Here is a 22,893-nt window from a genome sequence, read left to right as displayed (position 1 = left end):
CTCTGCTAAGTGCCAAAGACTATATAGGATATCATAGTGATCCTTGGGAGCCTGCAACCCAGTCCGCATCTCCTGGCTTTATTTTCTTAGAGAAAAGGGAACAAGAACACTCGTGAGATCAAAGAGAACAGAGACGAATGTTTACAATGTTTTTCTAATTTTCAAATGTTTTTCTGAGTAGCTGAGTGACTGACCACCAAAGTTTAAGACATTTGATTTTTGCCGAAACCGGTCTGGCTCAGTGGATAGAGCGTTGGCCTGCGGACTGAAAAGTTCCAGGTTCGATTCAGGTCAAGGGCATGTACCTTGGTTGTGGGCACATCCCCATTAGGGGGTGTTCAAGAGGCAGCTGATCGATGTCTCTCTCTCATCGATGTTTCTAACTCTCTAGCCCTCTCTCTTCCTGACTGTAAAATATCAATAAAATATTTTTTTAAAGACATTTGGTTTTCCCTATCACCAACATTAAACAAAACAAAGATACTAATAATAAAAGGTCATGGAAGCCACTGGAGAACGCTTTATCTTTCTCTTCTCCATCAGTAAAGAGAGGAACTGGGTGAAAAGGTTTGGATGGATTGTTCAAATCTATCGCTACCCCAGAAAACAATTCAAGCTAGCAGATGGATTATGTCACCTCCCTGTCTGAAGGCCTCATACTAACTCCTCTCCTGTGTTGGATTCCTGGATCATTCATCATTCTCTTGTAAAAAAATAAATAAAACAAAATACAATACAATACAATCATGCATCTTATATTTCTAATAATTCTATTTTTTATTATTTAACTAGATTTGGGAAGATTATTCACAATATTTCATTGGAGTTTAAACTCACAATATTTTTTTGTTTTGTTTCATCTCATTTCATCTTATATCTTCTCTTTATGAAACTGATAGAATTCTTCAAAAGAAACAGAGAGTAGGTTTAATTCTAAACCCTAAGAGATATAGATTCAGTGTCTATTCCCAACTTCAACTTTTTAGTCAGACCATATGCAACCATTTTGTCCCTCCCTCTTCCCCCGCCAGCAGTGCTAAAAGATGTACACTTTAATGATGTACATTTAGTCATTTACTAACATTTGGAACAGGCTACCTGTTCTCAGCATTGTTCCTGATTGCCAAAAAGGCAGCTTCTCTTCTTCACCCCACTTCCAAAATAATTCCTTAATAGCACATGCATGAAGGAATTATTTTCGCTTTGGAATAGTTTCCCAGCACATACTACAGGAGGACAAGCTGGGAAACTGAGGCTGGTATAGCTGTTTGGGGAGGAAAAGGAGATTGAGTTGAAGCCATCTAAAAAAGCAAAATTTCTCCTATTAACTTAGGAGATAATGTATGAATTTATAGCAGAGATAAAAATAAATATATATAGTTTCTGGGTATTTATAAATCCTTTGTTTCTAAATATCATGGATTTAAAAAATGACAAGAGATAACACATCCCAGAGACAAAGAATAGCATGAAGGGCTGTGGGATCTTCAGCAACTAACTATATCCCCATGCCTTTTCCCTAGTTTTGAAAGAAAAAAGGAAAAGAAAAGCATTGTGATTTTTTTTTGTTGCCCCGATATTTGTTCAGAATCTATAGGAGACAGGGTTAGAAAAAGGAAACTAAAGACTGTAGAATTACAAATATTGTGGAGGCTTCCGCAAATCATTTTTCATATGCATATTTTAACATTTCAGCTGTATCATTTAATATTTATCCTCATGCAATGTGTATTAAATATTGAACAGATTTTAAAAGACTTTTTATGTGTTAAAAAAAAAATCATTACTGGGCTTGTAGACAGTGTTTGCTTTATAGCACCCAGTGTTGCTTTTGCCTAAAGCTTTTATTTTATTTTGTGTTTTTATTTATTCTCTAAAGTTTTATATATGTCTCCTTTTCCCCAATTGACCTGCCGCCAACCCCATCCATTCCCATCCCGGGCAAGCCCCCACTGCCCCAGTGTCTGTGACCATTGGTTATGCTAATATGCATGCCTAAAGCATTTTGAAACCAGGAAGGGAAAAGGGATCCTCCCAGGATCTGTGATAAGCACATTTCTAAGGTCAATATGCAAAAGGAGGTCCTTTGAAAAAAATTTCTTAGAGCCATCAATTTAAACCCATCTGGAGGAACGATCATAAGCTGCAATAAAAACCTGTCTCCCTATCATGCCACCATAATACCCCATGTGAAATTCATTTTCATAATATGCTTACCCCGTGTTTAATATGTCCCAATACTCAGTATTAATCAAGACTAAATGTGAATAAATGCTGATTGTTTCATGTGAGAATATACAAACAGGGATATCTATCTTTACCTGTCCATCTATCTAGATATACATACAGATGACATAGATGCCATGAATATAGATATAAATATAGATATAGGTATATCCCAGGTTAAAAATATAAATAAGTTTGAGGCAGGAATAGATAAATTTATAAAGACTAGTTTCACCAGTAGTGTGTTGTATTACCTACCAGTGATTGCATAGGTTGGAAGGCCCAGAATTAATTATTAGGAAACCACATAGATGACATGAGCTATCTGGGGGTAAACATTCTGTGTCAGAGAGAGTTGTTTCCCCAATCCTGGGACCAAACAGAAGTAGAAAAGATCTGTGATGCTGCTTCCCAGGAGACTGGCCCAGGAGTCTTACCTTTGACCTTGCAGTGTTAGCTGCAGGCTTTACCCCATATCTCTTCTGAATCTACATGCCCAGAACCTATAAGGCCTTCCCAGACACATGCTGCCAACAGCCACCACATGCCAACTACAATTTCACCCTTTATACCAATACGTATTAACATTAAAGCATCATCTTTTCCCTGAATCCAATGATCTATTCAGACTTTACTGCTTCTGTTTCAGACCATGCTTATAATGGTATGAAATGTGCAAACTTAAAATGTTTTATTAAAGAACAAACAAACACCAAAAGGTCAAATTATTTAAATTATTCAAATTGTTCAACATAAATATTATAAGACCATTTCATCCCCACACCTTCTTCCTCCCACTCATCAGAGAAAAGCAGCATTAATTTTAGTGTCTTTCCTTCCTGACACTTAAGCTTTACTTGGCTTTTAACAAAATGAGATGACGTTATATATTTGACAAGCTAAGTAGGGGTGTCGAACTCAATCAGAGAAGGGGCCAAAATCTAAAATCCAGCCTAAATCACAGGCCGAATGGTTTACTGAACAGTCATAAACTGTCATTGTGATGGAAACGCAGCGGAGTGCAGTGATGACAGCACGGTGCGGGCCACATTGCAAGGCCTGGCGGGACGGATTTGGCCCGCGGGCCTTGTGTTTGACACATGTGAGCTAAGGGAAAAGCTAAGGTTAATGCCCATGACTAAATAGTGAGGTATTGCATACTTTAAAAAATTCTTGTAGCACACTGATGTGCCACAACACACCAGCTGAAAATCACTGCTATAAGATGAGACTGAACACCTGGCTTTAATGTCTGTAATAACTGTGCATTTTCTAAGATTTATCTACTTAACATCTGTTCCTCAGTATCCAGTTATAATATTTTTATAATAATAAAACCCACTAAGAGGACATACAAATGGCCAAAAGACATGATAAAATGTTCAAAGTCACTAGTCATTAGAGAAATGCAAATTAAAACCACAATAATATACCACCTCACACCTGTCAGAATATCTATCATCAAAAAATCAATAAACAAGCACTGGTGAAGATGCAGAGAAAAGAGAACAGTAGTTCACTGCTGGTGGGAATAAAGACTGGTACAGCCACTATTGCAAACAAGAAGGAGTTTCCTTAAAAAATTAAAAATAGAACTTCTGTTTGAACCAGCTATCCCAATTCTTGGAACATATCCAAAAACCCTAAAAACCAATCAGAAGGAATATATGCACCCCTATGTTCATAGCAACATTATTTACAATAGCTAAGTGCCCATTAGTAGATGAGTGGATAAAAAAGCTATAGCGCATTTATACCATGGAATACTATGTAGCTGTAAAAAAGAGGAATCTCTTACCTTTTGGGACAGCATGGATGGACCTGGAGACTATTATGCTAAGTGAAATAAGCTAATCTGAGAAAGAAAGTTATCACATGACCTCAATTATTTATGGAATCTAATGAACAAAATGAATTGACCAATAAAATAGACCTGAAGCATGGAGGCATGGAACCAACTGGCATACCTCAGTGTGGGAATTGGGAAGACAAGAAGAGATAAACCAAAGAACGTATATACTTACTAGAGGCCCGGTGCTCAGATTCACGCACGGTGGAAGTCCTCAGCCTGGCCTATGATCCGGCCGAAACTGGCTCTCCAGGATCCCCAGAGGGGTCCCAGATTGCAAGAGGGTGGTTCTCAGGGGACACACCTTGGAATCGGGCTCCCTCTCCTGTTGTTCCAGGTGCATCTGTCACCCAAGAACTGCAGCTGCCAAGTCACCACAGCTCAGCAGCTCCTGCATTGGGCATCTTCCCCCTGGTGGTAATTGCACATCATAGCTATGGTCAGCAAGTCGAATGGTCAGAAGGTCACTTACATTTTATATATAGAGATATGCATAGCCCATGGACAGGACAGTAGCAGGGTGAAGACCTAGGGGTGGGTGGGTAGGGGCTGGGAGGAGGAAAGTTAAAGGAGGGAAAATGGGAGACAATCTGTAATATTATCAACAATAAAAAATATATTTTTAAAAAGTAATAATAATAATAAAACTACTTACAGAACTATGAGTTAATGCCTTCAAAGTACTTAGAAGAGAGCCTGGCTCATAGTAAGCAACCAGTGCATACAAATTATCATGACTATTGTCAGAATTTTTAACCCTTAAAATTTAGAAATAAGCAGAGGAAGAGCCAAAGAATAATATTGGGCACGAAGGCCTTATGAAACCTTATGTACTCGTCTTTATGAATAGCTGTTTACGTTCATTACTGAGTCACCAAACATTAAAGAGTTGCTGACTCTGTTAATGAAAAGGAGTGACAGAGAAGTCATATTTTCTAAGCCAATACTTCACCAAGTCTGTGTTTTGGGGTGTGCAATAGTAATATGTGTTTTGTCAACAACAAAAAAGGTATGTATTATACACAAATAAATTTGGGAAATGCTAGATTATACAGAATTAAGTAGGTGTTTCCATAAAAGCTTGCAAAGAAAGGGATATAGACAGCATCATTTCCAAAACTCTTTTAAGTTAGTTTTTAGTGATCATTCTGCTAAATATACAGGGAGAACACAGCTTTTCAGTGCTAGTCAAGGAAGAATCACTTGGGAAACTTCTTAAAAATACATGCTATTGGATCCTCCTCCAAAGATTCTGATTAGAAAGTCTGGAGTAAGGTTGAGGAATCTATATTTTAAAAAGCTTCCCCTGTGCCTTGTCTCCAGGTAATCCAGAAGTGAAATTTGATTCTTCCTATAATCCCCCTTTCTCTTTCCAACCTGTTTGAGAAAAATGACTCCTGCAAAGAAAGGTAGAAAAAAATGGGGAAAGGGGGAGGTGAGATGGTGATTATTCTGCCATCAAAGAGATGACTAGAAAATAGAATGTCTACATTCATAAACTATTTTCCATTGAGTGAGCTACAAGAAGCATGGAGCCCTGGTGCTCAAGGAAATCTAGAATTTGCTGTTACAAAAAACTGGGATGTCTCAATGTGATCGTGTAAACTGGTTTAAGAAAGCTGTCTGGGCTCTAGGAATAAGGAATATCCAGTAATGTACCTAGGTAGGTTTTCCAAAAAACATAATGAGGACAAATATTTACCACCAAAGAAGCACATCATGAGTTACCTATGTACTAGTATGTGTTATGCTTTTAAAACCTTTCTGATAGTCAACATGGGTGAAAAATAATTATTTTATTATCATAATACTATAGTGAAGGGAAAGGAAATTTAGACTACAGCCTCATGGAATTAGTGGTATTCTGAAAGATTTCCAAGAATTCCCAACAGAACCTTGATGCAGAGTGAATGAGTTTTTATTTAACTTACTTAGAACTCACATCTAACACAATGGGAATAGTTGTGCTCTTTGTGTGTTGGTTTAAAAATTCACCTAACAACAGGCTCCCTAACTAAGAGGTATTTGGAAACAATCAGACTGGATAATATACTTATCTAACAGATATACTGTTAAATCTATTCTAAAGTAGGAGAGACTGTCTTAAAACTTTTTGGAAATGAGGCAATTTTCTCTTGTGAGCATTCTAGCCAGGAAGAATTCAGTAAAGATTGAATGGCTTAACATATTTCTATTTTTACTGACTGCTTTAAAACTTTTATGGTAAAAATAAAAGATAAAAGCATGACATCACTTCCAGGCTTCTCTCTACATACTCAAGCAATTATTCATTTTAGGTGTCTGAGGGTGGGTTTTGGTTGAGGTTAATCTCTGCCTTTTCCATCACTCCTGGTACAGAGGGTGTAGGAGTGAGGGTAAATTAGTCTTTGAGATGCCACCCAGACTGAAAAAGAGACCAAAGAGATATTATCCTAATTTATCTACATATTTTAAAGCCTAATATGCTAATTGTCCTTCTGAGCATTCTTTTGATTGTTCCACCAGTCGCTATGATGCAGACTGATCACCAGGGGGCAGATGCTCTGACAGTAGATTAGCTTGCTGATGGGGTTTGGCCAATAGAGACTGGATGAGATGGGCTGGATAAGCCCTGGGGCCAATCTCCTGTGGTCTCTCCCTGGCCTCTAAAATATTTCTTCTGATTAATTTCCTTTTAATGTGCAGGAATCCATACACCAGGCCTTTGGTATCCTATAAAAAAATGTTACTGGGACAATTGTTGAAACTTGAAATATTGAATTCCATGTTAGTAAGTATCAATGATAACTTCCTGATTTTGGTCCTTATATTTTTGGTTATCTAGAGAATGTCCTTTTCTAAAGGGTTTCACACTAACCTATTCAGAGATGCTGGGCACCATGTTCAAAATATTCTCTCAAATGATTTCAGAAAAAAAATGTTTTTTGTTCTATTCATATAGCTTTACTGAAGTTTTAAATTATTTTAAAATTAACATCATCTTTAGCACTAAAAGTAAATAGTTTATGGTTTGTGTTGATTTTCTTAGGTTCTCTAGGTAAACTCTTATCATCTAAAAATAGTTTTACTTCTTTTCCAATTTCCGTATCTCTTATTTTTTTCTCTGTTTTAAATGGCACTGGCTAATAACTCTAGAATAAGGTTCAAAAGTAGCAGAAATAGTGAGCATTTTTGACTCCTTCCTAATCTTAGTAGAAATGTCTCATTTCCTCCACTAAGCACAATGCTGACTTTGGGACTGAGATATTCTATTTAGGAAATATGCATCAACTCCTGTTTTCTTGAGTATTCTGATTAGGATGCTTTAGTCAAAAGCTCTATTTTATTTTATTTTATTTTATTTATTTTTGCACCCAGAGGATATCATGTGATTATTTCTCTTATATCTGGTGGATATATTAATAATGAATCCTACTTGCTCATGGTATATTTTCTTAATATGGTGTTGGGTTCTGTTTTTTAATATTTAATCTACTATTTTTACATTGATATTGGGTAATTGCTGAAAATATATTCACATGTTAGAATCAGGTTCCTCTATATTGTTTTTAGCAGAACAACCCCCACAAGGAGGTTGGTAACAAAAAGGGCATGGGAAGTAGTATAATGGGCACATGGAGAGACCTGACCTTAGAGTCACATAGACTTCCTGGAGATTGCTAGCCCCTCCCTTACTGACTGGGTGACCTCACTTATTCCACTTATTTACCCTCTATTTTCTCATCTGCCAGAGAAGAGAACCTACCACAATAGGTTGTATAAGGGTTTAATGTTAAATATTTCTATAAAGACTTTAGTACAATATCTGGCACAGCGTTTTTAAGGTTCATCTATGGTGGAGAATGTTATAATTTCCTTTATTTTATAACCAAATAATATTCCATAGTATCATATAATAATAAAGGTAATATGTAAATTGACCATCACTCCAACACACAAAATGGCCGTCCTCATGTGGCAAAAGATGGCCACCCCCATGTGGACACAAAATGGCTACCACAAGATGGCCAGCAGAGGAGGTCTCTTAGGGGAGACCAGGCCAGCAGGGAAGGGCAGTTAGGAGAGACCAGGCCTGCAGGGGAAGACAGTTGTGGGGGGACCAGGCTTGCAAGGGAGAAAAGTTGGGAGGAACAAGGCCTGCAGGAGAGGGCAGTTGGGGGCAACCAGGCCTATAGGAGGAGGACAGTTAGGGGCAATCTGACCAGGGAAGCAGTTAGGCATCAATCAGGCTAGCAGGGGAGTGGTTAGGGGGTGATCATGCTGGCAGGCAGAAGCGGTTAGGGGCAATCCGGCAAGCAGGTGAGCAGTTGGGAGCCAGCAGTTCCAGATTGGAGACACTCCCCTTACTATTTTGTAACTGACAATTGGTACTTCTTAATCCCTTCATCTTTTTCACCCAGCCCACATCCTCCCTCCCTTCTGAAAACCATCAGTTGAACTCTGAATTTATGAGACTGTTTCTATTTTGTTTATTAATTTGGAGTTCTTTAGATTCCACTTATAAGTAAAATCATATGGTATTTGTCTTTCTCTAGCCTCATTTAGCATAATAGCCATTGCAAATGGTAAGATTTCTCTTTATATAGCCAAGTAATATTTCAATGTATATATTTACCATCTCTTCTTTTTCCACTCATCTATTGTTGAGTATTTGGGCTGCTTCCATATCTTGGTTATTGTAAATAATGTTGCAATTAACACAGGGATACATATATATTTTTTGAATTATATTTGGATTTCTTTTAATATATACTCAGAGGTGGAATCACTGAGTTATAAGGCAGTTCCATTTTTAATTTTTTAAGGAACCTCTGTACTTGTTTTTTTTATATAATGGCTAAATCAATCTGCATTCCCACCAACAGTGCAGAAGGGGTTCCCTTTTCTCCATAATTTCACCAATAATTGTTGGTTATTGATTTATTAATGACAGCCATCTGACAAGTGAGAGGTGATATCTCATTGTGGATTTAATTTGTATTTCTCTGATGATTGATGACACTGAGCATCTTTCCATATGTCTATTGGTCATGTGTATGCTCTCTTTAAAGAAGTGTCTATTCAGATCCTCTGCCCATTTTTCAATTGGATTGTTTCTTTGTTTGGTGTTGAGTTGTATGTGTTCTTTATAAATTTCAGGTTTTAACCCTTTGTTGATTGAATGCATTGGTGGTGAATATCTTCTTCCATTTAGTAAATTGTCTTTTGGTTTTGTTGATGCAAAAACATTTTAGCTCGATATGGTTTTATTTGTTTATTTTTTTTCTTTTGTTTCTCTTACCCAAGGAGTTATATTAGAAAAATATATTGCTAAGAGAAATGTCAGAGAGTTTACTGACTACGTTTTCTTCTAGCAGTTTTATGGTTTCAAGTCTTACATTTTAAGTTTTTAATCTATTTTGAATTTATTATTGTATTATTGTATGCTAGAGGCCTGGTGCAAGAAATTGTGCACTTGGGTTGGAGGGGGTCCCTCAGTTCGGATTGCAAGAGGGTGCAGGCCAGGCCAAGGGACCTCACCGGTGCACAATCAGGGTCAGGGGGGGACGTAGGAGATTGGCCAGCTGGGGAGGGATTGCAGAAGGGCTCCAGGGCATGTCCAGCTTATCTTATTCCATCTCAATTGGCTGGACCCCAGCAGCAAGCTAGGAGCATCTACCCCTTTATGGTCAGTGCACATCGTAGCTATCAGTCGAACTGTTGACTCTCTGCCTACCCCCTGGTGGTCAATGCACATCATAGTGAGTGGTTGAGCAGCCTTAGCATATTGTTAGCATGTTACACTTTGCTTGGTTGAATGGACATCCAGACAACTGGACATTTAGCATATTAGGCTTTTATTATATAGGATGGTGCAAGAAGGTAGAGGTGGTATACTTTTTTTTTTTTTTTTGTATGAATCTATCCAATTTTTCCAAATCATTTATTAAATAGACTGTCTTTACCCCATTGTATGGTCTTACATTTTTGTCAAATATTTGACCATGTAGGTGTGGATTTATTTCTGGGCACTCTATTCTTTTCCATTGATCTATGTGTTTATTTTTATGGCAGTACCAGGCTGTTTTGATTTCTATAGCTTTGTAGTATAGTTTGATATTAGGTAGTGTGATACCTTCAACTTTGTTCTTTCTCAAGATTGCTTGGCTATTCAGGGCCTTTTGTGGTCCCATATAAATTTTTTGGATTCTTTGTTCTACTATCTAATCTACTATTGATTCCTTCTAGTGTGTTTTTCATTTCATTATTGTATTCATTATTTTTGACTCATTCTTATTTATGGTTTTTATATTCCTTTTGGGATTTTGAAGCTCTCACTAATGCTAAGTTTCTTGAGCATTCTTATAACCATTGTTTTGAACTTTATATCTGGTCAATTACTTGCCACCATATCAGTTAGTTCTTTTTCTGGAAATTTCTCCTATTCTTTCACTTGGGGCATGCTTTTTTGTCTCCCTGTTTTATCTATTGCTGTTTATCTCTGTTGTTCCTATGTATAATATTACATAAATCTGCTATGTCTCCCAGTCTTGGTTGGATGGCCTTGTATAATACATGTCCTTTGGGGCCCAGTCTCCCTGTTTACCTGAGGTGGGTGCTCCATCAATGTCCCTTCTTTGGATCCTGGGAGCCCTCCTGAAGGTGAGTTCTGATTGTTTTTGGTATGTCCATGGATGAGGTTGACTCTCAAGGTATGTGAGCTATGAGGATTGACCATGACCAATCCTGAGCTCTGCACAGGAACGGTGGTACCCATGGGGCTTGTGTGTGTTGGGGATGACCCCTTAACGTGGGTTTTGCCCCAGCTGGGTGTGGTGCCTGCCAAGACTGCCCTTTGGGTGTGCTGTTTGTGGAGCTAATTAGGTTGTGCTCTGATGTGATCTGAAGCCAGCCACCACAACCCAATTGTGTTGGTTCTGGAGCCTGTTAGGAGGGACTCTTATGTGTGTCAATGTCAGACACTGCCTGTGACTGGTCCTGGGCTACTTGTTAGGAGTCACAAAGTAATCCATGTTTGGTAGCTGCCTATGTTGGGGGAGCAGTCAAACTGTGTACTAAGGCCAGCTGCCACCAGTACAGGCCTGGGGTAGGTCAGCGAAAGGCCCAAGGCACCCTGAGACCCGCTGCTATCTTCTGGCTGCTTATATAGTGCAGCCACTGAATGAACCTCAGGTGGTACACAGTTGCATGAGTTAGGTTCTCTGGGAGTCACTAGGGAAGGACAAGTGGTATTCACGAGATTAACATAGATTCAAACTCAGTGCCAGTGATGGTCTTAGGCATTCAGCAAATGCCTCAGAGTACATTCAGACAACTTGCCATCCACCTTTGGCCTTCAGACCTTTGTGTGGATGATGCAGAGTTGTTTGGGAGTCATCAGGGTAGAGCCAGTAGAGTTCATCAGGCTAGATCACATTGGAGGGAGAGCTCTGCACAGGAATGGTGGTACCCATGGGGCTTGTAAGAAGATGGTCTTCACCCTATAAACACAGAATTTAGCCTCTCCCTGTGCACCTCCAGCACCATCCTTAACCTACTTGGAATTCTCCAAGAGTTTTTAAGAAATGCAACGATTTGAGTGAAGATTGATTGCCACCAGCAAAACCCACAGCTCTGGGAGAGATGGTTAGGGTGGGACCTCAGGTAGACTTCATCATGGAGCTAGTGGAGCTCCTAAAGTTAATGTCATATAGGGAGAGGACCCCACACAGGATCAGTGGTGCATGTTGGGTGTTTGGGGAAAAGGGACATTGCTCTAAAGCCACACAGCTCAGTCTCTGTCTGTGTGTCTCTGGTACTCTCATACTTGCCTGGAATTCCTCAAGAGTTTTTTTAAGAAAGATTGCAATGCAGGTTTGGGTTGGCTGCTGTCAGCAGAGCCCACAGCCATGAACAAATTGGTGATGGCAGGGCCTCAGGGAGACTCCAGAGTGGATCCCCTGCCAATGCTTTGTTGGGTAAGTGGAAGACTAGTAAAGATGGTGTTAGTTGGTGGTGTGGGAAAGGGACTCAACACAGAGATATTGATGACATCTCTCCAGCTCTCTGAAGCCATAAAATTCAGTCTCTCCTTATATGACTCCAGCACCGAGCCGCCTTCTCTCTGCCCAGGGTGAGTGCCTTCAAGTAAGATTTTGTGTGCAGTCCTTGTGTTTCCATCAGACTTCTGTCTTACAGCAGATATTATATGGGCTCCTCTTTCCAGCACTGGTGCTCTGGGCTGAACAGCCCAGCTTAGGATTGAGAGAGCTTGCTCCTCTGCAGCTCAAATAAACCTCCAGATTCTAACCAAGGCATGTGGGTGCAGAGCCAGCTAATTTCATATCTCTGCCCCTCTTACCAATTTCATCATTGCTTCTTCTGCATATTCTTAGTTATAGGACTTCTGGTTAGTTAGTCTTCACATATTTCTCCATGTTGATTTTCCTATAATTTAGTTGTAATTTTTATGTGATTATGGGAGGAGATGAGTACAACTTTCACCTACTCCACCATCTTGGATTTTTAGAAGTTGTGTGTCATCTAAAAATTTGTTTCAAATTTCTCAGCCTTCATAACACAGCTAATTCTCTTCTTTAGTACACTGCTCTTACATGACAAACATATAAACCCCCAACCTTGTCTTTATTTTCTGAGCAGCAGCCACAGGTTTGATTAAAACATTTAGCTCCTGACATTCTTCTTCTCAATGTATATTGCACCAGAGGAAACAGCTGTACTGCCACTACAGAGAAGACCCATTTTCAGTTTTAAGAGTTCTTTTTCTAGTTTAGATATAAGTCTTATCAGATATGTGATTTGCAATATTTTCTTGCATTCTATTAGTTGTCATTTCACTTTCTTGATATAGTATTTGCAGCACAAAAGTTTTTCAAGCCTCTATCCTATATAATAAAGAGCTAATGTGCAAATGGTCATCATGCCTCTCACTGTCACACCATAAAGGCTCAGATACTCAACACTGGGAAGAGAAGAATGGGACCATCCAGGCGCAAATGAGCTTGAGAGAGAGGAATGGGGACCAGCGAGGCTGCAGCCCAGGAGAGGTACAAGCCACCTGCCTCATGGTCCCGGGTGCCTGCAGCTGCAGCCCAGGTGAAACCACCCACCCATGGTCCCTTGTGGCTGTGGCTGGCCAGGGCAAAGCCAGCTCAGGTCCTGGGTGCCTGCAGCAGGCCAAAAGGAGGGAAACCTGGATCCTGGGTGCCTACAACTGTCCAGAGGAGGGAATTCTGGGTCCCAAGTGCAAGGTGAGGCAGAGGTGGTTAGGGGCAACCCCACCAGCAGGGGAGCAGTTAGAGGCAATCAGGCCAGTAGTGGAGTAGTTAGGGGTGATCAGGCAGGCAGGTGGAGGTAGTTATAAGTAATCAGACAGGCAGAGGTGTTTAGGGGCCATCAGGCAGGCAGGCAGACAAGTAGTTAGGAGCCAGTGGTCCCAGATTTTGAGAGGCAGTCAGACATCCCCCCGAGTGCTTCCTAATTGGAGAGAGGCCAGACTGAGGGACTCCCCCCTCTCCCATGCATGAATTTTATGCACTGAGCCTCTGGTTTAATATAATCATGCAAGTCTATATTTCAGCATTTTCTTCTAAAATAATATTAAACTTGGTACTTTCAATAGAAGATTTGGCCTTGTAATTCATTGACAAAAGTGAGGCCCTCAGAATGGAATTCCTCTATTCTCAATCTTTCCTAACACACAGCTATTGATCTACATTGGCATTTATTCTCATCTCCTTTCCCCAATCTGTTCTCTTAGAATGAGGAGTACCTCATCTAGTCAAAGCCAATCTCTACTGGTTTCTTGATCTTATCCTCTCTTTCTACTCCCATGACCTTCTTCAATCACTTGGTCCCCCTTTCTCCTATATCTTTACCATTTACCTCTGTATCTTCCTTCACATTATGAACCAGTTGGCTCACTGCCTCTCATTTTGAAGAAAAACAAAACTTCTCAATATCTATATTTTCCAAATACTTATCTTCAGCCATGATTTCTAAATTCACTTGGATGCCCTACAGATGTATTCTAACTCAACATATCTAAAATTGAATTCCTCTTATAATTACACATCTGCTCCACTCTTTATTTCCATTCTTGAATAATAGCACCATCATCTATTACTTTACACATCAGATTCTCCCCAGTACACACCTCCCAGTACCAATAAATCATCTTGGCCTGATGACTTTTACCTCTCCTATGTATCACAGTCTGGATCTTGTTATCACAAACAAATGCTTTAAATTAATTTCTTAGCATCTTTCCCTTCAAATATTGTATAAACTCATAACTGGTCTTTGTGCCTCTAATTCTGCCACCATTAAAATCCTTCATTCTTAATACATCAAGAGTAATTTAAAATTGAATAGAAAATTAGTATTATTATTTTACAATGAGTTTACATGACCTTTGACAACTCATTTTTCCTGAGCTTGAGGTTTCTTATATGTACAACGAAAATGATACCACTTATTCTTAGAGTTATTGTGAAAATAACACAGCAGAAACACAGCAAATAGGAGTCCTTATATGATAGTGAGATCACATTATCTTGTAAGGTATCCCACTGTGGAGAACAGTGTGGAGTTTCCTCAAAAAACTGAAAATGAGTCTGCAAGAAAACAAAACAAAAACAACAACAAAAACTGGACATACTGTATAAAAGCTGTAAGAAGCCTGATAAGTCAAGTGCTCGTTGGAGAGCTCTTAAGAACAAAAACAAAACATTTTCTTTTCTTTTTTTCTTTTTTTAAATATATTTTATTGATTTTTTTTGCCCCCCTCCCTCCCTCCCTCCCACACATCCCCTCCCTCCCCAGAGTTTTGTGTCCATTGGTTGTACTTATATGCATCTATAAAAGTCCTTCGGTTGATCTATTATCTCCCCCAGATCTTCCTCCCCTCCCCGCTGTAATTTGACAGTCTACTTGTTGATATACTGTCTCTATATCTATCTTTTGGTTCATCAGTTTATAATGCTCTTTATTATCCACAAATGAGTGAGGTCATGTGGTGTTTCTCTTTCGTTGATTGGCTTATTTCACTCAGCATGATGCTCTCCAATTCCATCCAGGTTGCTGCAAATGATGAGAATTCCTTCTTTTTTATGGCAGCATAGTATTCCATTGTGTAGATGTACCAAAGTTTTTTGATCCAATCATCTGCTGATGGGCACCTAGGCTGTTTCCAAATTCTGGCTATTGTAGATTGTGCTGCTATGAACATAGGGGTGCATAAATCCTTTCTGATTGGTGTTTCTAGTTTCTTGGGATATATTCCTAGAAGTGGGATTACTGGGTCAAATGGGAGTTCCATTTTCAGTTTTTTGAGGAAACTCCACACTGTTCTCCACAGTGGTTGCACCAGTCTGCATTCCCACCAGCAGTGCATGAGGGTTCCTTTTTCTCCGCAACCTCGCCAACACTTGTCTGTTGATTTGTTGATGTTGGTCATTCTGACAGGTGTGAGATGGTACCTCATTGTTGTTTTGATTTGCATCTCTCGGATAATTAGTGACTTTGAGCATGTTTTAATGTGCCTTTTGGCCTTCCTTCTGTCTTCTTTTGAAAATGTTCTATTTAGGTCCATTGCCCATTTTTTAATTGGATTATTTATCTTCCTTTTATTTAGTTGTATAAGCTGTTTGTAGATGTTGGAGATTAAACCTTTATCAGTAGTATCATTTGCAAATATGTTCTCCCACACTGTGGGCTTTCTTATTGTTTTGTTGATGGTTTCTTTTGCTGTAAAAAAGCTTTTTAAACTCAAAATGGATACAGGACTTAAACATCAGACGGGAAACCATAAAAATACTAGAAGCATCCACAGGCAGCAAAATCTCAGATGTATGCCAAAAGAACTTCTTCACTGATACTACCCCTAGGGCAATGGAAGCTAAAGAGAAAATAAACAAATGGGACTACATCAAAATAAACATTTTCTATAATATGAAATTTTAAAATTAAAATTAAAAGAAATAATAAATACAAAGTGCTTAATAGATAGCTGATAAATAAGTATTGGATTAAAAGTTAGAAAATGAGCAACAATAAACCCCAAATAGAAATAAGTATGCTGACAAATGGATTCTTCTTACTGGTTCAGTGTTGTTCACTGCTTGTTTGCTGGCATGTTTTTGGTTTTGTTTTTGTATCCAAATCTGTAATTATTCTATTCAAAAGTGTGCTTTCATTGATGATGTTTGGTGGTGATGGTGTTTAAGTTTTGTCATTCTAAAGGCTAATCACCAGTGAGATTATAGGATGACCCAGAATGTCTGTTTTCAAATTCAAAGTAATTAGTGTTCCTCAGATGTTAATTCTGTTGACTGTCAGTTGTCAGAGGTCCCCTTGGCTTTCAGCTTCCCAATCATGATATTTCTCTTTTCTTGCTGATTACAGGCTGGCATCCATCCCAGTTTCTCATCTGAGATTCAGCAGAAGATCCAAATGGAGGAGGACAATACTCAGAAAGAGGAGCCCCAGGAGGATGGAGCTAGTGATGAGCAACACTTAGGTGAGAACTCCCTGGGTTTGCACTTCGTGCTCAGAGATTTTCAATAATTACTTATGAGTATTTACTGTCTACCAAACATATGGAATAACTGAGCATTGTTCAGCTAGCATAAACCTAGGAGTCCAGCAAGCAGCAGGAAGTCAGCCTAAGGTTGGCTACTCTCACTGAAGACATGATGAGTTTAAACCAGATGCTGAACGGCATGCAGGCCAAAGCAGCTGGCATGGCAATATCTTTTCCAGTAACTGATCAGTCATTAAAAAATCAAAGTTCACACACACACAAAGAGTAGATGGAAAAAATAAAGAAAGACATCATAATTTTAATCTCTCTAGAAGAGAAGCTGATCCTGCAGTCCCCTTTCAGGAGAGACAAGTCTGCAACCCAATCACTCCCAATTCACAGGGCTTGTGCTGGTTGAGTCTTTATAATGTGTTTCCAGCATTCAAAACAGAATAAATAGGCTCATAAAATTTATATTTCCCTCATTATTTTTTATTATGCCTCAGGTGGTCAAGTAATCGGGGTCGGGGAGGAGGTGCTCAGGGATATGCTGGGAACCTGGTGTCAGGTAACCTCATTAGTATTTCCTTAAACCAGCTCCTTGACTCTGCACTGCAAAGTCCTCTTTATTAAGGGAGTGTGATTTCAAGGTAGATTAAAATTTCCATTTAATTATTGTGCGAAGTTCTAGACACAGAAACAAAAATAGTTAAAATAGAAATCTCCTGTATTTATATTAGTAAGGGTTCTCCAGAGAAACAGAATCACTAGAACACACACACACACACACACACACACACACACACACACACAAGCAAACACTGAATGGGGCAAAAGTAGGTCTACAGTTGTTTATATGGAAAATGAACATGATACAATAACTACAGAAGTGTATCATGATTGACACTTCTCCTTTCAGGAAGAGGAGAGAGGAAATGGTAAGCCACTAGGTGGAAACATAACCTGGAGAAACCAAATGACTTATTTTTTGTTTATTTGTTAACTAGAGGCCTGGTGCATGAAATTCGTGCATGGGTGGGGTCCCTCAACCTGGCTGGGAATCAGGGCCAATTACGTTCCCCACCTCCTCCTTCCCTCTCGGCTTGCATGCTGCCACCATGCAGTTCTCTGCCTCCCCACCTTCCAACTTCCCCTCCTCCTCCTTTCCTTGCTGTCCATGTCCACCACCAACAACCCCCAGTTCCCTGTCCCAGCCCAGGGCATGGCCCCAATTGGGTGATTGGGACCTGCCGGCCAAGGGGAGGAACCAGGGGCCAACCACCAGCATGGCAGGTGGGCAACAGGCCAATAGGGGCCTGTGGGTTGGGAGGAGGGACCCATGAGGTTGGGTGCCAGCCCAGAGGAGGGAGCTGGCCCTCGGCTACCCTGGAAAAGGGGCCAAGTCTGCTGCCACCCACCCCTGGTTTCCAGTACCAGCCTGGGGGTCCGGCTCTGATTGGGCGATCAGGGCCTACAGGCTGTAGGGAGGGACCGGATGTTTGCTGATAGGCCCCATCAGTGATTGGGGCCTGTGAGCTGGGGGCAACTCCTGTGTTGAGTGTCTGCTTCCTGGTGGTCAGTGCACATCATAACGACCAGTCTTTCTGGTTGTTTCAGTCGTTCCATGGTAATGGTCACTTAGGCATATATATATATATATATATATATATATATATATATATATATATGCTAAACTGAGGATTCTGGATTTATCTCATCCTAAAGGCAAGGAAGAGTCACTAAAGAATTCCTAAGATTGAAGTGACAAGGTTAAATTTTCAATATTTAAAACCAATTCATGTATTCAACAAATATTTTATAATGTCTGCCATGTATGAAAATCTGTGGGAGGCTCTGGAGATATAATGGTTCCTAACTTCACAAAGCATAGAATTTAGTGAGGAGATAAGAAAAAAAGACAAATATAATAATTACAAACTTTAATTAGTGCTATTGAGACACACACTAATTTAGAAGCTTTATAATTCCAGTGTCTACCTACGGCTGCCCCACCACCCATCACATCCCTACCAAAGTGCAAGCTTCAAATATTGAGTAATCACTCAGCAACTACCCAAACCCCATTATCTCTCTGGGCCAAATACATAGGGTCTTGGATTCAATACCCCTTGACTGTATGAATCTTACCTTTCCCTTTTGGCCCTTCTATCTTCCATTGCCTTGGGTGAGCCTTGCCTATCACATACCCAATGTTCTTCCAGCACCAGGCATAGTGAAATTTTATCTTCCCTGACACCGGGCTTGGTCCTGGCTCTCTCTAGGAATGGAAGTTAAGAATAATACCAGGTGTACTGGCACATTAACAGACATAGGAATAGATTAGAGAACTCAGAAATTGACCCAAACCACTATGCTCAATTAATATTTGACAAAGGAGGCATGAACATACAGTGGAGTCAAGACAGTCTCCTCAATAAATGGTATTGGCAAAATTGGACAGATACATGCAAAAAAATGAAACTAGACCACCAATTTACGCCACACACACACACACACACACAAAAAAAAAAAAAAAACACAAAAAAAAACACAAAAAAAACACACACACCTAAAAAATGGATAAAGGTCTTAAACATAAGACAGGAAACCATAAATATACTAGAGGAATCTACAGGCAGTGCAATCTCATACTGTTCCTAAGGCAATGAAAACTAAAGAGAAAATAAACAAATGGGACTACATCAAAATAAAAAGTTTTTGCATAAGAAAAGAAACCATCAACAAAACAAGAATGCCCACTGTATGGAAGAACACATTTGTCAAAGTTATCACCAATAAAGGTTTAACCTCCAACATTTATAGGAAACTCATGCAACTTAATAAAATGAAGGTAAACAATACAATAAAAAATGGGCAATGAACCTAAATAGATGCTTTTTGAAAGAAGACAGAAGGAAGGCCAAGAGACATACGAAAACATGCTCAAAGTCACTAATTATCTGAGAGATGCAAATTAAAACGACAATGAGGTACCATCTCACACCTGTCATAATGGCTATCATCAACAAATGACAAGTGCTGGCAAGGATAGGGAGACTGTTGCAGCCAGTGTGGAGAACAGTAAAAACTAAAAATGAAACCCCCATTTGACCCAGTGATCCCACTTCTAGGAATATACCCCAAGAAACTAGAAACACCATTCAGAAAGGATATATGCACCCCTATGTTCATAGCAGCACAATTTACAATAGCTAAGATTTGGAAACAGCCTAAATGCCCATCAGCAGAAAAGTGGATTAGAAAACTATGGTACAACTACACAATGGAATACTATGCTGCTATAAAAAGAGAAGGAATTCTTACCATTTGCAGTACCATGGATGGAACTGGAGGGCATTATGTTAAGTGAAATAAGCCAGGCAATGAAAGAGAAATACCATATGATCTCACTCATTTATGTAAAATAAAGAATATTATAACCTAATAAATAAAAAGATAGGTACAGAGACAGTGAAGCATCAAACAGACTGTCAAATTACAGCTGGAAGGCTAGGGAGTGTTGGGGAGGAGAGAAAGAGATCAACTGAAGAACTTGTATGCATACATACATATAAGCAATATTAATGGACATAAGACACTGGAGAGTGGGGATGAGGTCATGTGCCAGAGGGTAGGGGAAGCTGGGGGAAGATCAATGAGGGGGGCGGGGGAAGGAGATATATATACTAATATTTGTAATACTACAATAAAATAAAATTTTAGATAATAATAATAAAATAAATAAAATTTAAAAAGTAAAGAATATAAAATACTACCAGGTGATAAATGAAAGTAAAGGGGATGTAGATGTAGAAAAGAGTACTATTGAAAGGTGTTTAAGAGATAAAAATGATATGATTTGGGGGCCGGATTAGTATAGAAGTTGAGAAAAAAAATAAGAGACTGAGGACCTTTTCCAAATTGGAAAATTGGAGACTAACTATAAGGAGTGGCCTTTATTTAGTTACGGAGTATAACAAAGGAGGTGCAGTGGGGGAAGGTGATGGTTTGGATTTGCTTGGTCTGTGGTGTCCAGGAACCATCCCTGTGAAGGTGCATGTACCCCTCCTTCTTTGTTACACTGAGGATGATGGCAGTTATAATTAAAGACAAGAGGTTGATATTTCTAATAGGATCAGAACATTCAACTATTTACAAAGTCATAGAGAATTTAACATGACATTCTAATAGCCCATGATAGATGAAACTTTCTTTGGATGACAAATTACCCCTGAATTATTCATTGAAAGTAATGTTGCCCTCCAACCATTTGAGTCCTTCAAAAATTGCCTGTGTAAGAAATTTTCCACCTGCATGGTCACTTTGATGAACTTCAGGAATCAGATAGGATAAGAGCTTGTGCAACAGGAACTACATCAGGGACTGTCTTGATTGCATTGTCTATCAATGTTCAACAGACCAGAGAAATGGAAAGCAGTGAGGTGATCCCCCACCCCTGCCATAGCACTCTAGTTGTTGGAGGTCCTCAGAATTCATCTGGGGTTTTTGGAGAGGAAGAAGGAGAGCCACAGAAAGCTCTGCTAGCATGCATCAGGGAGGGGGAGGGAAACACACCCTGTAACCATATCCTCATTTGCCTTCTTGTGTAGCAAATTCATTCCCCCTTGTGCTTTGTTGGGCTGCTAAGCCTTTTGTAACATTAACTTTAGTATTAACATTAAAGGTATGGTATATCCATACATCTACCCATGTTGAAGTTCTGGAAGACCTTATGTCAATCTCATAATTATAATTCAAATATCCTGGGCAGCAACCTCTTTAAATGAACAAGAGGAGGACCTTTCCAGTAGACTTTCTTCTGGTTCCTTTTGGAGAAACACGGTGAATGAAGTGCAATCATCTTCTTCAGGCATGTTTGTAACTCACAGAAACTCTTCTGGTTCCTGAGAGTTTAATAATGAATGAAAAGCAACACATGAATAGCCAAACATTCCAATGAGTCAAAGAACTATACTAGTTATAAATATCATTCTCTGTATCTCAGAAACAAGTGCTGCAGACAATCATTTAGAACTTCGTGAGCGCTGATAAATCTCTAGTCAGGGCTGGGTGCTATATAATAATTTTTATTAGTTCTCTTAACAACTCCCCTGAGAGAAACTATGCATTTAATGTCCCCATAATGTAAAACATCAAAGGGGTCAAGCAAGTAGCCCCCAGCACCTAGTGACATAGCCAGTAAGTACACTGGAATTTTAGGTCCCTGAACTTCCAGTCCAACACATGACTCAACAGCCAAAAGGTACCTGTTTCGTGCTTATTTAAATGAGAACCTTTGGATCTGTGATGATGGCATCATCCTAAGGTGAAAAAGGAGACAGCAGTTAAGAGTTGGCAGAGAGACTCAGGATCTTAACTGGGACCTTATATTGATATAATTCAGTTGAGTCCCTTGATTTGCATGGATACTTTTGTCTAACATATTAGGAAACAGAATCCATGGTGCTTTTTTGGAGTTAACTTTAAACTCTGTCGCTGGAGCTCATCTTTCTCTTATTCCTAGCCCTATATAATTGTTTCCACTTCCTACACAGCTTCTGCCTCTTCCTGTATTAGTTAGGCAAGGGGGAGCCAGTGGAAGGATAGAGTGAGGAAATGACATAATAAAATGGTATTAGAGATGAAATCTTAAATTCAAAGCCCCATTACTCCCCTCACCCCAAATCTGGTCCTGACTCCCTGGGTTCCATCTCCCATGCCCCACTCCATGCACTGTGGACTCAGGCTGGTTGCTTGAGTCCCTAGCCTGTTTTGGCTTTACTGTGGTCCTGCTTGTTCACGTTATCTCCTCTGCAAAGACTTATTGGGCATAGATGCCTTTTTTTAAAAAATATATTTTATTGATTTTTCACAGAGAGGAAGGAAGAGATAGTTAGAAACACTGATGAGAGAGAAACATCGACCAGCTGCCTACTGCACACACACCCCCTCCCCACTGGAGATGTGCCTGCAACCAAGGTACATGCCCTTGCCTGGGACCCTTCAGTTCACAGGCCAACAGTCTATCCACCAAGCCAAACCGGTTTTGGCTAGATACCTTTTTTGTAGTATCATATTTTATATATATATATATATATATATATATATATATATATATATATATATATGATATAATATATCACACACACACACACACACACACACACACACACTGTATCTTCCGGCATATAAGACGACCGGGCGCATAAGATGACCCCCTAATTTTACAGTTAAAACATAGGTTTAGGCCTATATTCACTGTATAAGACTACCCCCCACTTCCGAGGCAACACCA

The 22,893-nt window shown here is 39.5% G+C and overlaps 1 protein-coding gene across 5 annotated transcripts in view; it reads left to right on the top strand.

Annotated features, from left to right (window-relative positions):
* Positions 1 to 22,893, top strand: part of PHLDB2 (pleckstrin homology like domain family B member 2) — a 221,681-nt gene that overhangs the window by 100,602 nt on the left and 98,186 nt on the right. For all 5 annotated transcript variants that reach the window (XM_036448409.2, XM_036448413.2, XM_045584005.1 and 2 more), the window contains exon 2: positions 16,481 to 16,595. In XM_036448409.2, coding sequence (XP_036304302.2) covers positions 16,529 to 16,595 — 67 coding nt within the window. In that variant the 5' untranslated portion in view covers positions 16,481 to 16,528. The remainder of the gene's footprint in view (positions 1 to 16,480; positions 16,596 to 22,893) is intronic.

This window comes from Pipistrellus kuhlii, unplaced genomic scaffold (assembly GCF_014108245.1).
Source record: "Pipistrellus kuhlii isolate mPipKuh1 unplaced genomic scaffold, mPipKuh1.p scaffold_m20_p_2, whole genome shotgun sequence".
Classification (NCBI taxonomy): domain Eukaryota; kingdom Metazoa; phylum Chordata; class Mammalia; order Chiroptera; family Vespertilionidae; genus Pipistrellus; species Pipistrellus kuhlii.
This window is presented reverse-complemented; position numbering and strand designations above follow the sequence as displayed.